This window comes from Scyliorhinus torazame, chromosome 10 (genome assembly GCF_047496885.1).
Source record: "Scyliorhinus torazame isolate Kashiwa2021f chromosome 10, sScyTor2.1, whole genome shotgun sequence".
NCBI classification, from domain to species: Eukaryota; Metazoa; Chordata; class Chondrichthyes; order Carcharhiniformes; family Scyliorhinidae; genus Scyliorhinus; species Scyliorhinus torazame.
In genome coordinates, this window is record NC_092716.1 from 65480121 (window position 1) to 65495309 (window position 15189).

Consider the following 15189-nt stretch of genomic DNA (forward strand, 5'->3'; position numbering starts at 1 on the left):
GTAAAGAGGATTGAAAGAAACCCCCACAATTGTCGTTGGATGGGAATCACTTCAATACTATGTGCGAACTGGCTACGGAAACCCAATTGAAGGGGTCCAAATAGGATTGCTATGGGAAGAGATGAGCATGGATCTGAAAGGTGGCAAAAATGTCAAGAACTCTGGAGAGGAAATGAAGTCGGTGATGGCACCATAGTTATTGAGGGCAGAGGGAATGAGAGTGTATTTTCCTGAGATGTGGGTTGATGATGGCAATTTTAAAAAGGGTGCTGGAAAAGTGGGAACCTCTTACAAGATCAATTGACATGGGGGAGGGGGCAAAAAGGGAATTTGGGGTGGTCAACAGTTGAGTGGGAGTGGATTCAGCTGAACAGGATAAACTTGGAAAATACATTGAGGTGGAGGGATGAATAATCAGTGAAGAAACTAGTGAGTGGCCAACAGATAGGACTCCAGCTTGGGGATGTTTGGCATGGTGAGTAAGCAGAATTGGGGGAAGCAGCAGAGAGTTGAATGAATGGCCTCCATCTTAGTTACATAGTAATTCACCATCTCATCCCACAGGTCAGGATTAAACCTGCTACCAGAAGTCTTCTAATTACAACACGAACAAGATCCTTCTAATATCTGTACCTTGTAATTAGGTCAGTGGGATTCTATTCATCCTAATTTCAGGAATCAAAACTACAATTTTCATGAAGTTGAAGACATTTTTGTCCAATTAACTGACACATTACAATAAAGAGTGACATGATCTCACCTGGACTGTTAGTGATAAACTTGTAGGTCATGTGGGCCAGTGGCATAACGGTAAACATACAGTTATCTCCATTAGTCTCAATGAAGTCATGCCTGGTTATTGCAGTTGGATCAATGTGATGTTCTCGAAAAGGTCTTATAAATGCCTGTACACAAGCAAAAAGAAAAATCATCAGAATGCTTGACTTTCGCTGCATACATTACAAGTGCATTAACCAAAGTAGGACATATACATTTGAAACACAGCTAAATCGATTGTTCCAATGATAGGCTGCTTTGAAGGAAAGGGAAGTTGATGATCACAAGAACAACTTATTTTTGGAAGCAGTTTTTGTGAATATGTTGAAAATTAGGGTAACATGAAATACAATATATGTTATTTTATTCATAAATTTACAGTACCAATTCTCTTTTCCATTTAAGGAGAAATTTAGCATGTCCAATTCACCTACCCTGCACACTGTTTTGTTTTGTGGGGGTGAGACCCACGCAGACACGGGGAGAATGTGCAAACTCCACACTGACAGTGACCCAGGGCTGGGATCGAACCCAGGTCCAGCTGTATAGAACCTTAGTTAGGCCACACTTGGAGTATAGTGTTCAATTCTGGTCGCCACACTACCAGAAGGATGTGGAGGCTTTAGAGAGGGTGCAGAAGAGATTTACCAGAATGTTGCCTGGTATGGAGGGCATAAGCTATGAGGAGCGATTGAATAAACTCGGTTTGTTCTCACTGGAACGAAGGAGGTTGAGGGGCGACCTGATAGAGGTATACAAAATTATGAGGGGCATAGACAGAGTGGATAGTCAGAGGCTTTTCCCCAGGGTAGAGGGGTCAATTACTAGGGGGCATAGGTTTAAGGTGAGAGGGGCAAAGTTTAGAGTAGATGTACGAGGCAAGTTTTTTACGCAGAGGGTAGTGGGTGCCTGGAACTCACTACCGGAGGAGGTAGTGGAGGCAGGGACGATAGGGACATTTAAGGGGCATCTTGACAAATATATGAATAGGATGGGAATAGAAGGATACGGACCCAGGAAGTGTAGAAGATTGTAGTTTAGTCGGGCAGTATGGTCGGCACGGGCTTGGAGGGCCGAAGGGCCTGTTCCTGTGCTGTACATTTCTTTGTTCTTTGTTCTTTGTTTGTTCACTGTGCCGTGAGGTAGCAGTGCTAACCACTGCACCACCCATGCCGTGCCTATGAAATGCAATATTTTACAGTTAGGTACGCGACACCTCTGGGCAACAATATGGTCGGAGAGGCTCGACCGAACACTCCCAACCATCCAGCATTATACTTCTACTTGACACACAGTCTGTGCTCAGTAAATGTTGTGCGATTCATCATGACTTTCTAAACTTGTCCATACCAAAGTTTCCTGGGTCAAATTAATTGAAATGCTTGTGGAAGAGTCAGATGCCAGGAACATTCCAAATTCCGAACTTGCTTGCCGGGAATGTGCTTCTGCAGAATGTGAAGGCCTGCAGCAGCTAAAAGAGCAGGTGCACTCAGAAACAGACAGGCAAAGCAGCAACAAAGGCTTTGAAGAGTAGTCTGTGGCTGTGTACAAGGCCAGGTCTGTCGCTGCAGCTGTGGAAACATTAGTGAAGGAAGTGAAGCAAAGGAAGCTCTGTGCAAGACTTTAAAGGAGAGCAGCAGAGGGGAAATGGAAGGAAGGAGAGAGGCCTTGCCATCAATTCTCCGGAGCAAGGACAATTCTCTTTACATCTCCACCAATCACCTAGCCATGTTCTTTCATTTCTATTCTTACATACATTCACCCCACTAAAAACCTCACTTGCTATGCAGCTGCATGTCGCATCACTCTTATCACCGCACACATTATGAGCTGCACACTGACAGATTGGAATAAAAGAAACCTCTTATTTTTTGCAATATTCTTTCAAGGGCAAGATATGCCCATAAAAATAAAGTAAGTGATGACTAAAGGGTCAGGATCGACCAACACTGGACTGAAGTGGCTTTTTAAAGTTTACAGAGCAGCAAATGTATTTGCAGGCAAGAATGAACCAGAGCAGACGGTGCCCTGACGATGACTGATTAAGAGTTCACCAACTGCCTATGTTGGGAACGTACTCCACTGCGTCCTAGCCTCCCTGCTGTTTTCCAATGGCTGTGACTATCAGGACAAACTGCACCCACCCATGTGATTATGTGTCCTGTCATTTGCAATTCAGCTACATAATTTGCATTTATATAGCACCTATAACATAGCAAAATGTTCCAAGGCATTTAACAAGAGGATTATTAGACAAAAGTTGACACAGAACCAAAGAAAGTGATGCCTTGTCAAAGAGGTAAGTTGACGAGGCCTGCTGAAGCAAGCTGAAAAGAGATGCAGAGCATAAACACCAGCATCGATCTGTTGGCACATCTGGTTTCTTTCTGTGCTATTAAGTTCTATTTTTAGGACAGAGAGGTGGAGAGTTTAATGGCAGGCATTCCTGAGCTTAGGGTCTAGTCAGCTGATGGCATGCCCACGAATGGTGGTGAGAAGGACGGGGGAGGAAGATGTATGGACAAGAGGCCAGAGTGGGTGGAATACTGAACTTTCAAAAACATGAAGAGCTAGAGAAGATTACAGAGGTACGAAGAGGGGGGAAAGCAGAGATTTGAACAGGAGGGTGAGAATTTCAAAATGAGTGCATTCACTGACCAGCAGCCAATGTAGCCCAACAAGTACAGGGTGAATAAGGCATGGTGAACAATGGCATATGGGCAATGTAGTGTTGTTTGAGCCTAAGTTTATACACAATGGAAGATGAGAACCTAGCCAGAAGAATATTGAAATAGTTGAGTCTAAATGTAATAAAATCATGGATGAAGATTTCAGCAGTAGATGGGCGGAGATGCTAATATGGGTGGTCTTGGTCTCGGAGAGTTTATGGGATCAAAAAATTAGCTCAGGGTCACAAGAGTTTGTGAACAGTGTGGTTCAACCGGAGGTAACAGTGGAGAGAAGCCACTGCAGGGATTCCCTGGTTGTGACTGGATAGGCAAGAGTGAAGCTGCGGAAGGGTAGTCTCACTCAACTAGGTAACAGAGGAAATGTTAAAAAAAGATAGCATGGCCCAAGACTGCAGACAGATTGAGAAGGATAAGTTGAACAGTGCACTCAGTCACATGGGATGTCGTTGGTGGATTTGACGATGGCTGTTTCAGTGAGTGCAGAGACAAAAACCCAGTTAAGAGAGGTTCAAACGTGGAATTTCAAAAAGATGGGCATGGATTTGGGAGGTGTTACAAGGATGTGGGAGGAATGGGAAGTTGCAATTTTGAAGCTGGATGACAGGTAGCTCTGACTTCTAGTATTTTGAGATTGGCAGGACCAGTTGCAGGACACAACTGGAGGACAACATGTCACCTTAATAAGATGAGAAGTTGTGTCCATTTTTCTAAGTGCGCACCATCCCGACACAGACGAAGAACAAAAGCAATCCCAGCACTGACGCCGGGAAAACAACACTTTGTCAATGTGGAGAGTTTTGGCATTAGACTAACTGATCTACATTTACCCAGCTTTATGCTTCTCTCCCTTAAACAAATCTTGGTTGTTCTTCCATTCTCTTCATTTGGTGTAGAATGAGATTGTTTTTCACTTGGTATCCGTTGATATTCTTGGGTGTTATTTTTGTATTCTTCTCTTGTACAATAGCATGAATTAGTGGAATGATTTGCAAGCTGATGAACAAGCTGAGGCCACAATATGAACAGTCCTCCCACAATTGTAACCATTGTTCTCCTGACCAATCGGGAGATTAGTCCTACAAGGCAGACCTGACTTTACAGGCGGGAAAGCTACCCATCAGCCAAACGTTTACTTCTATTATTATTAATGTAACTGCTCTCATTGCCAACCTAAATTGCCAAATGTGCTGAATTGTTTCAGTTCTTCTCTGCTGGAACACAAGTTCACGTCTTTAGCCAAATTCAAGCCACTGCCTTTTTGATGGGCACTGATTCCATGTAAGGCAGCTAAGTGAAATTTTAACAAGCAATCAGGGAGAATAGATGTTGTTAGCCTTTATCTCAAGTAGAATTAACTGGAGCGCTTCTTCATGTATTTTCATGAATTGATGAATCTCTTAAATTCTTAGATGAGCCAAAAGTGAATCCTAATCGTACATTTGAACGTAGAGGGGGGCAGGTGGTGAGGAGGAGGAGAGTTTGTTTTCAGGCACTCCAAAACATTAAATGCTGAGACTGGCACATATGACTCTGCAACCATTGAAAATATCTGCCTCTAACTTCCTGGAGCTAAGTGAGCACTCTCCCACAAGCAGCAAATTTTAAATTAAAATGTAAGTCACTCCAATTACTTCCTACAGGCTTGCAGTATGCACAACAGTGTGCTGAGTGATTTTGGCGATTAAAATAATTCGCAATCCTGCTCACAGACATGATTTGCTGTCTCGAAATTTATCATAGAACATACAGTGCAGAAGGAGGCCATTCGGCCCATTGAGTCTGCACTAACCCACTTAAGCCCTCACTTCCACCCTATCCCCGTAATCCAATAACCCCTCCTAACCTTTTTGGACACTAAGGGCAATTTAGCATGGCCAATCCACCTAACCTGCACATCTTTTTATTGTGGGAGGAAACCGGAGCACCCGGAGGAAACCCACACAGACACAAGGAGAACGTGCAGACTTTGCACAGACAGTAACACAGCGGTGAATCGAACCTGGAACCCTGGTGCTGTGAAGCCACAGTGCTATCCACTGCGCTACCATGCTGCAGATTATGGTGCATCATTTGCTCACAGGATTGAGCCCAGAAGGAACTGCAGCATTGTGAGTGTATTGAGTAATCTGTATTAGTGGCCGATCTAAATATTGAGTGAAAATGTTACGGACAGGAGGGGGATTAATTTAAACAGCACTAATCTCTCACCACTTGTCCGCAAACAGAAAATTGTTCTTGATTTGCTTCCCCCTTTACAAGTGATGGTATTTCCCAACTTGGATTTTGGGGTGAACCAATTTCTATTAATAACCCCACAGCAAACTCGAGCTAGGATGAACTCAAAGGCTTAGTTTATTTGTACATATTCAAAATGCAAGAGGAGGGTTGCAACATTGTCTGGTGGCGTTGATTTTGTGCGATACAGGCAGACAGAGCTGAATCGGTCTTATAAGCGGTGGTACAGAGTTTTCAGCAGAAGCAATGTAGTTGAGTCCAGGTGTCCAAACTGGGCCAGAGCTTCCTGTCTGCGATGCTACCAGTTAGATGGTAAAATGGTCACTGACTTTGACGTTCCACAAGCTGGTGGCCCATGTCACATGACTCCCACCTCTCCACACTGGCTTTGACAAGGGATGTGTATCACTGATCTGGGGTCTCAAGATTGTGCAATGTTCCAACCATGAAGAATTGAAAGGAAGCTTGCGAGGCCCTTTGTCTTAGCAAACAAGTCGATCTCAGTTGGCCCGTCTGAAATATGAATGAAATGAATGAATGAAAATCGCTTATTGTCACAAGTAGGCTTCAATGAAGTTACTGTGAAAAGCCCCTAGTCGCCACATTCCGGCGCCTGTTCGAGGAGGCTGTTACGGGAATTGAACCGTACTGCTGGCCTGCCTTGGTCTGCTTTCAAAGCCAGCGACTTAGCCCTGTGCTAAACAGCCCCTGTAATGCAGGATTGCCTTTGCGTAGCTCTCTTTGATTTTGTTTCTTCAGAGATAACAAGGTGCGAGTCTCTCTATTACTGCCCTTTAGTTCCAGGGTCATAACCAGACATGGATTCAGCCTTTTTAGGCCTGTATCTAGTTTAAAATTTTCAAAGATAGCAACGAGCATATCTATTTATCTTATAATAAGAATATACAGGGTGAAATCTTAGTCTCTCACAAAAGTATTGCATCTTTACTGAAAGCACGAGAGGAAATTGGGTGCACATTGTGGTTGTTGTTGTACAGGAACTCTTGTACCAAATTCCTTACTGCAACCGATACAAGGCTCAGGCAGTGACTTCTCAAATGGTAGTGACAAGATTGAACAGAAACAAGGGATCAGGAGGCACATCAATGAGGATAACAAATGATGAATGGAGAAGAGGGAGTAAACAAAGTGATGAAGTACAAAGGTCATGTGGTACTCCTGTGCATAAACAGTTCTGGTCACCTTCTCCCTCACCTTCCTGCTTGGAAATGGGGCATCTCCCTCTTGCCGCAACTCTATTTTAATGCACATATTTACTTTTTAAATGTCACTATGACAAAGAAGTGGTGTTCTCCAAGGAAGTTTTGAGCCAGCCCCTTAAGAAAATACAGAAAATAAAAAATGATCGAGGAGTGCACACAGGACAAACTAAAAGCATACATACCTGGCAGGGGAGAGTCAATGATCAGCAACATTGATGTCCAGGACTCTGATTATCCTTCCCTCTACTTATGCGAGAGTGCCGATTTCTGTAGGTTTCATTTCTTTTATCGGAGGGTTTCAGTGGAGGTTTCTTGACCTCTTGCCCTTTGGTGTTGGAAACTGTTTGGTGGTTGTTTGTTCTCCTTGAAGGGACTTTAGCGCTAACAGAGTGAAGTTTGAATGTTGATGGCTACAATCAATCGAGTCCCAAACCAGGGGGTGCGTAACACCGTTAGGGTGGCTGTGAAAGACAGCAAAGGAGGTACACCCATTGATTGCGCCTTGTTCATGAAGAGAATTCTTCTTGATTCCTGTGGACTTGAAGCTGCTAACGTCTACTGTGTGTGGGACTTCCCCAGCACTGGAAACTTGGTTGTGACCTTCAGGAATGCTGCTGCCTGTATCAATTTCCTGGAAGTGTTTGAGGAGAAGAGAGACCTGCCACATCTGAGAATCCTCAGAGCAGAGCCTGTCTTTACTCTACCACCTCAATGGGATTGTGTGGTGACCATGCACCTCACAACCCCGATGTCCCGTTGTAAATCTGCTCACCTGCCTCACCAGATAATGTCGACAAGGTTGGCAACTGCTCCGAGGTCAAGGAAGCCTTCAGAATCTGGACCAGGAAATGCCAGCTCACGGTGACATTCAAGACTGATGGTAAGGGAGTAAACTTCCACCTTCCCTCCAGCTTCATGATCAGGGAAGGCTGTGGTTATATCATCGACGCTGGGCAGCCAAGGTTGGCCGCTCCTGTGTTGGGCATGTGCCGATCAACTGCTGCGCTCTCATGTACAGGATTTGCAAGCAGGAAGGACATCAGACAAAGGACTGCAGGCAAACCAAGTGCTGCAATGGCGGAGTCGTCCATTTCTACAAGGCCTGTCCCAAATGTGGCCTTAAATCATAAAATAACAGCCCACTGTGCTGGAGGTAATATATCGGCATGGATAGAGAATCGGCGAATGGGCAGGAAACAGCGAGGTCTTTTTCAGTTTGGCGACCTGTAACCAGTAGGTTTCTGCAGGGATCAGTGCTGTGATTGCAACTGTTTACAATATATGCTAATGCCTTGGAGGAAGGAAGCAAATGTAGTGTAGCCAAATTTGCAGATGACACAAAAATAGGTGGAAAAGGAAGTTGTGAAGAAATATTGATGGGATAAGTAAGTGGGAAAAAAGTTGGCAAATGGAGTATAATGTGGGAAAATGTGAAGTTGTTCATTTTGGAAGGGAGAACAAAAGAACCGTATTATTTAAATGGAGAAAAACTGCAGAAAGCTGCAGCACAGAGGGACTTGGGGATACTTGTGCACAAAACACAGAAAGCGGGCACACAGGTGAAGCAGGTAATCAGGAAGGCTAATGGAATGTTGGCCCTTATTTCAATGGGATTGGAGTTTAAGAGCAGAGAAGTCTTGCTGAAACTGTACAAGGAACTAGTGAGACCACATCTGGAGTACTTTAAGCAGTTTGGGTCCCCTTATATGAAGAAAGATATTGGGCGTGATTTAAAGGAAATGGAACAGAGTCCCGTGTCGAGTGCGTTTAGCCACGTGTTTCCGGCCGCTCGCAGCACCAAGGTAGACCCTGTTATCTAACTGGACTCTGTTTCATTTTGGTGCCTCAGTGGAGAACTCCCTGCAGAGGCGGCACTTCGTCCCATTTCCTGCACGGAGGAAAAATGGCAGGCGTATCCAAAGACCCCCCCCCTCCCCCAACGTGACCCCGGGCTCCCCCCTATAAGGGGGTCATCGAGCCCCCACACCACACCCGCAGACCCGATCCCCAGTGCGGGCAAAATGCCACCCAGACATCTTGGCACTGCCAGCCTGGTGGCACCCAGATGGCATGGCCAAGTTGGCATCGGAGGTGCCAGGGTACCACCCTGGCCAGAGTCCAGCCGCCCAGGGGCTCTCAATCCCCTGGGAGACTCACCTGAGTGCCAGTACGCATGGTCCCCATTTGTGGAGATTAGTACTAACCACCACTTGCCCGGGATCTCCAAGGCACAGGGACTTCTTTGATTGTATTGAAGCACCCAGAGAGTGAAAAATGCTGTCTGTGGAGGAGCTGTATATTATTGCACTTTGTGTGATAGGAATTTTGAAATGTTTGTAATATTCTTTCAGATATTTTACGAATACAGTGTATATTTGCAAAAATTAACGAACAGCAGAAGTATATAGTAAATGTAACTGTGTCAAAACACCTCAAGAGTGCGACATGACCCAGTGTACTCTGTAATGAAAATGTTGGAATGTTTGTAATATTCTCATTACTATACTGAAGCACCTCAGAGTGCGTCTTGATCTCTGTCGAGAATGTGAATATTATTGCACTTTCCTGTTACGGCAATTTGAAATGTTTTCTCATGTTTCTTTCAGATGTCTGATGAATAGAGTATATTTTTGCAAAAACGGAAACTAAAAGCAGAAGCATGTTGGAACCCAGAGAACAAATAAAATCAAGCAGAGTGAAAGACAAACCGAAAATTAGAATGTCAAAGTGCCAAAAAATGAAAAGGTCTCAGCAGAACAGCAATACCGCGCGCTAGTTCCAGCAATTCAGCAAACCTACAATTGGAAAACATTCCTTAAGCCAGTTTCTGTTTTCAGCCCAACAGAGACCACCTTCAGTTTATGTTAGGAGTCACAAGACAAATGCCTCAGAGTTTGTGCAGAAGACTGCCTCCAGTCAGTATGTGTATTAATCTGTCCAATAAACAAGGTCAAATACTGAAAGTTGTTATTCCAAATCCCAATGCAAGTAATAACTGCAACATTTAGATAATTGAAAGTGTTACAAGAAGCCAGAGAACCTCGTTCACCACCCCCATGCATTATGTACACTATGTTTCGCTATTGAATCTATGCAAACCACTCTATATATCTTAAGGGAGATGGCTTAGCACAGATAAAGTACAGAAGAAAATAAAGCTCCTAACAGTGTTCCCACCCTCAAAAGATGTGGAGTCTAAAACAAAGACATTAATTCAATGTAATTACTCAGCCATCCTGGTCCAGCCAGCTGCATTCCACAGGCGGCGCCATCGTCCCTGCAGGTTTGTTATATAATTTCATCATCTATCTCTTACCTTGTTGTTACCTTTAAAGCCTTTGATGCTATTCTAAGCAGACATTTACGCAACTCTGTCATTATCAACATAACACTTACTTTGTGGGTATATTTTACACGTTTATGACTCTGCTAGTTGAAAACAATTCTAATCTGCAGACTTGCAGGAGTCATTACTTTTATGCTCGCAATCTGTTAAGTATGTTGATCACGTTTAAATAATCTATCACTTTTGTGTTAAAGTCTTTATCTCAAACTTTTCTTCCATTGACAAAGCCTCAGTTGTGGAAGTTCCATCTGTGCAATTCTTCTGTGAGCTCTATGCAAATGTATCAATCTGTTGAGAGCCACGGCCTGCTAACGGTCTTCTGTTCTGAGGCAGGTAACACTATCCTCAGCCTGACCTACTCGAGTTGATGGGGGTCACTGACAGAGTGGATTTGGAGCAGTGTGGCAACCTTGGAGTACCCTGGCTAGATGCCCTTGGGTTGCCTGACTGCTGCTTCACTTCCCTTTGGGTGCCCAATGGCCCCTCCCTGACTGCTTAAGGAGAAGGTGCCCCAGCCTCCTCTCACCTAGGCTGAAACACAGCCAACGCTAGAGCAATGGCATGCAGCTTGGAGCACAAATCCGGCAGTAACTGCTGGAGCTTAGTCTCCAAAGCAGCGACCCTCCCAATGGGAACTTCAATACACTCACATGTCGGGGGCAGAACATCAGTCAGAACATGAACGGACTCCTCCATTTTTCATTCCAGTCTGCTGACTACCTCTGACAAGAGGCGGCACGGGGCACAGAGGTTAGCACTGCTGCCTCACAGCGCCAGGGACCCGGGTTCAATTCTGGTCTTGGGTGACTGTGTGGAGTCTGCACGTTCTCCCAGTGTCTGAGTGGGTTTGTTCCCGGTGCTCCGGTTTCCTCCCACAGTCCAAAGATGTGCGGGTCAGGTGGATTGGTCATGCTACGTTGCCTCTTGGTGTCCAGGGATGTGTAGAGCTGGTGGGATTAAGGGGTTGCAGGGATAGGGTGCACTTTCAGAGGGTCGGTGCAGACTCGATGGGCTAAATGGCCTCCTTTGGCTCTGGAGGGATTCTATGCTTCTAATCTACGAATGCTGCCTGATGTTTCCCTTCCTGTCTTTGTATTTGCAACTTTTCTTTTCGGGGCAATTCTCAAGGCTTGTTAATAGGAACCCAAGCCTAATCTAGAACTAGGTCCCACTGAAGAGCATGTATCTGTGCCGGTGGAAGGTGCAGGTAAATTCAGTGACAATTCTTCCTCTTAAGATTATTCTGTTTCCTCCTCAGAAGTGGTCTGGGAGCTGGGTCAGAGACTTTTGGAGGAAATCCTCCTGCTTTTCTTACTGACACTTGATTAGAGAGCAGTGAGAATTAGCGGTATATTTTAAAGATCACTCACAGTCATTGTCCATATGTAACTGGATTAGTGGATGGGCCCTCACTGGCTTGTTGGGGGAGGCTGATCACGCCTTCTATGCAGGGACAATCCCTATCCTCACCACTCAGCTCTGTGGCCTGCTCTTTGAACCATGACAGGTTCTGTAAGTTGAGGATCCCCCTCCAATCATGGCTCTCTTCCTTTTATATGAAATCATGTCCTATATAAAGGCAGATGGATTGACTGTGAGCACTATGGGTGAATGAGAATCCAGAAGCATGCATGCCATGAGCCCTCCCCAATAAGGGGTGAAGATGTTGTTATGAAGGAACATACATGAAATGGTGTACTTAAAGTGGCTGGCAGACATTTGGTGCTGATATTCCATCTGCTGTTTTGTGCGACATCCCCTTGGCCTCTACCCCTGAGCCTGCCTGATACCCTCATTAGAGTGTTAGTTTGCGGTGAGTAAACATTTCACTTACCCTGGCAGAGTGGAGCAGATCATTCAGCTGTTTGTGGAACTGCAGGGTGGTCCTTCTCTAGGTTTCATGGGTGTGAACCTGCCCAGTGACCTGCTCCCAGGCCGGCATGGTCAGGTAGATAAATCTCCTGCTCCCATCCCTCGGAGAAAGGACCTCCCGCCTTTCCTTAATGGTCTGGAAGAGAACCCGCAGGGAGGCTTTATGGAAGGTTTGCTTCGCTTTGTTGCCATGGTTTCCCTCTTCACCCCAGCACCAGGCCTGCCATTTAAATACGGCACCAAGACCTTCAAACCCATGAGGTAACAAGGGCTCTGTCCTTTTATATATGGGTTTTGTAATGCCCCATTGTGGTAGTGTCACCTCTGGGTGTCTAGACTGCCCATTGGTCATGTCCTATTCGAAGTGTTCATTAGCTGTATGCATGCTTGTCATGACATCTCTGGTGCTCCCTCTAGTGTTTACTTAGTTGTAGTGTATTTACATTAACCCCTTGTGTATATACAGCGATGCATATCACCACAATGCCAACTTTCCCACCACTCCCAGACACAAGAATGCAAATTTTATTTTTCATTCATATATGGAATGTGGGAAATCGCTGGCTAGGCCAGCATTTATTGCCCATCCCTAGTTGCCCTTCAGAAGGTGGTGGTTAGAAACCTTGTTGAACCGTTACAGTCCCCAAGTTGTACAGTCCCCAAGTTGTAGGTACACAATTTGATGATTGCAGGTGCTGTTAGGGAGGGAGTTCCAGGATTTTGTCCCAGCGACAGGGAAGAAACAACAATGTATTTTCAAGTCAGGGTGGTGAGTGACTTGGAGGGGAACCTCCAGGTGGTGGGGATCCCAGGTATCTGCTGCTCTTGTCCTTCTAGATGGTAGTATTCTTGGATTTGGAAAGTGCTGATCAAGGAACCTTGGTGAGTTCCTGCAGTGCCTCTTGCAGATGGTACACACGGCTGCCACTGTGCAGTGGTGGTGAAGAGAGTGAACCCTTGTGGAAGGGGCAGCAATCAAGTGAGCTGTTTTTTCCTGGATGGTGTCCCGCTTCTTCCGTGTTGTTGGAGCTGCACTCATCCAGGCAAGTGGGGAGTATTCCATCATGCCTCCCTGAATTGTAGATGGTGGGCAGGCTACGCACTGCAGGATTCCTAATCTCTGACCTGTCCTGGTAGCCACAGTATTAACATGGCTAGTGTAGTTCAGTTTCTGGTCAATAGCAGTTCCCAGAATGTTGATAGCATGGGATTCAGTGATGGCAATGCCACTGAATTTCAAGGACCGACAATTAGATATTCGCTTGTTGGAGATGGTCATTGCCTGGCACTTGTGCAACATGAATATTACTTGTCACTTGTTAGACTAAGCCTGGATATTATCCACGCCATGCTGTATTTGCATGGGGAATGCTTCTGTGTCTGAGGAGTCACGAATAGTGCTGAATATTGTGCAATCATCAGCGAACATCCCCACTTCTGACCTTGTGTTGGAAGGAAGGTCATTGTTGAAGCAGCTGATGATGGTTGGGCCTAGGACACTACCCTGAGGAACTCCTGCAGTGATGCCCTGGAGCGGAGATGATTGATCTCCAACCACCACAACCATCTTCCTTTGTGCCAGGCATGACTCCAACCAGCAGAGTGTTTTCCCCCTGATTCTCATTTACTTCAGTTTTACTTGGGTTCCCTGATGCCATTCTCGGTCAAATGCTGTTTTAATGTCAAAGACAGTCACTCTCACCTCACCTCTGAAATTCAGCTCTTTGGTCCATTTCTGAACCAAGACCAAGAGTGGAGTGACCCTGGTGCAACTCAACTTGATCATCACTGAGCAGGTTACTGCTGAGTAAGTGGTACTTGATAGCACTGTTGATGGCCTCTTCCATCACCTCACTGATGATGATGGAGAGTAAATTAATGGGGCGGTAATTGGCCGAGTTGGATTTGTCCTATTTCTTGTATACATTGCCAGGTTAATGGCAGCATTGTACTGGAACAGTGTGACAAGTTCTGGAGCACAAGTTCTATCGCAGGAATATAGCCAGGGCCCATACATAGCTTTCGGAGTATCCAGTGCCTTCCACCATTTCTTGATATCACATGGAGTGAATCGAATTGGGTGAAGACTGACATCTGTGATTGTTGCAAATGACTTCTCTGTGATGTTAGGAAGGAGGACAGGACTGGGTTTGCCCATGTCAATGCCAGGTGATTGGCCTGGTTTCAGTACTGGGTGGATACAAATGAGTGGGCATTTCAGGAAAAGGACATTAGTGAACCAGATGGGTTTTTATGACAATCGACAATGATTTCATCTGCTGTGGTGAGATTCAATCCTGGGTCCCCAAAACATTACCCTGTGTCTTTGGATCACTAGTCCAGCCATTCTCTCTTACGGCCTACTTCGCTACAGTCCTCAAATCATGTCCAGCACAAAATCAATTTAACAACTATTTTTGGTTTAAAAAAGATTTTCTTACTTGCCCTAAGGAGTAGAACAAGCTGGAATAGACAGGAGCTATATTTTCAATGTTGTACTGCTCTTCAGTACAAATATTAGCATTTACATTTTGATAGGAAGTATAAGGAAAGGCAATATAAAAGGTATATTTCTAAACAGGAGCAGAGGGACCTTGATGCATAGGTGCACAAATTCATTCCTGAAGGTGGCAGGACAGGTTGCTAAAGCTGCTAAATTAAGACACATGACATCCTGAGATCCAGAGTACACCAATTTTGATGATTGTGGGGAATAAAAAGAGGTGGTATTAAGAAAAACCTTGTTACGCAATAATCCAGGATTTGGAATGCACTGCCTGAGAGTGTAATGGAGGCAAATCCAACTGTGCATTTCATCAGGGAATTGCGCAATTATCCGAAGAGAAAGAACTTGCAGCGTTACAGAGAAAGGGTGAGAGAGTGAGACTAGTTAAGTAGCTCTTACAGAGAGCCAGCATGGACGATGGGCTGAATGGCCTCCATCTATGCTGTAACCATTCTGTGATTACAGAAAAGATGTCGATACCAGAGATGTGCAAATAAGTACATGGGTAAATTAGCTGCTATGTAAGGTTACACTTCAAAT

General features: G+C 45.0%; 1 protein-coding gene and 1 long non-coding RNA gene across 4 annotated transcripts in view; one reads left to right on the forward strand and one right to left on the reverse strand.

Moving 5' to 3' along the window:
* Positions 1–15189, reverse strand: part of LOC140430615 (plasmanylethanolamine desaturase 1-like) — a 182847-nt gene that overhangs the window by 29119 nt on the left and 138539 nt on the right. For all 3 annotated transcript variants that reach the window (XM_072518213.1, XM_072518214.1, XM_072518212.1), the window contains one exon: positions 761–905. In XM_072518213.1, coding sequence (XP_072374314.1) covers positions 761–905 — 145 coding nt within the window. The remainder of the gene's footprint in view (positions 1–760; positions 906–15189) is intronic.
* The window catches only part of LOC140430616 (uncharacterized), a 34166-nt gene that overhangs the window by 11675 nt on the left and 7302 nt on the right, over positions 1–15189 (forward strand). Inside the window, exon 2 of the long non-coding RNA XR_011949472.1 lies at positions 9532–10208. This is a non-coding gene — a long non-coding RNA (uncharacterized lncRNA). The remainder of the gene's footprint in view (positions 1–9531; positions 10209–15189) is intronic.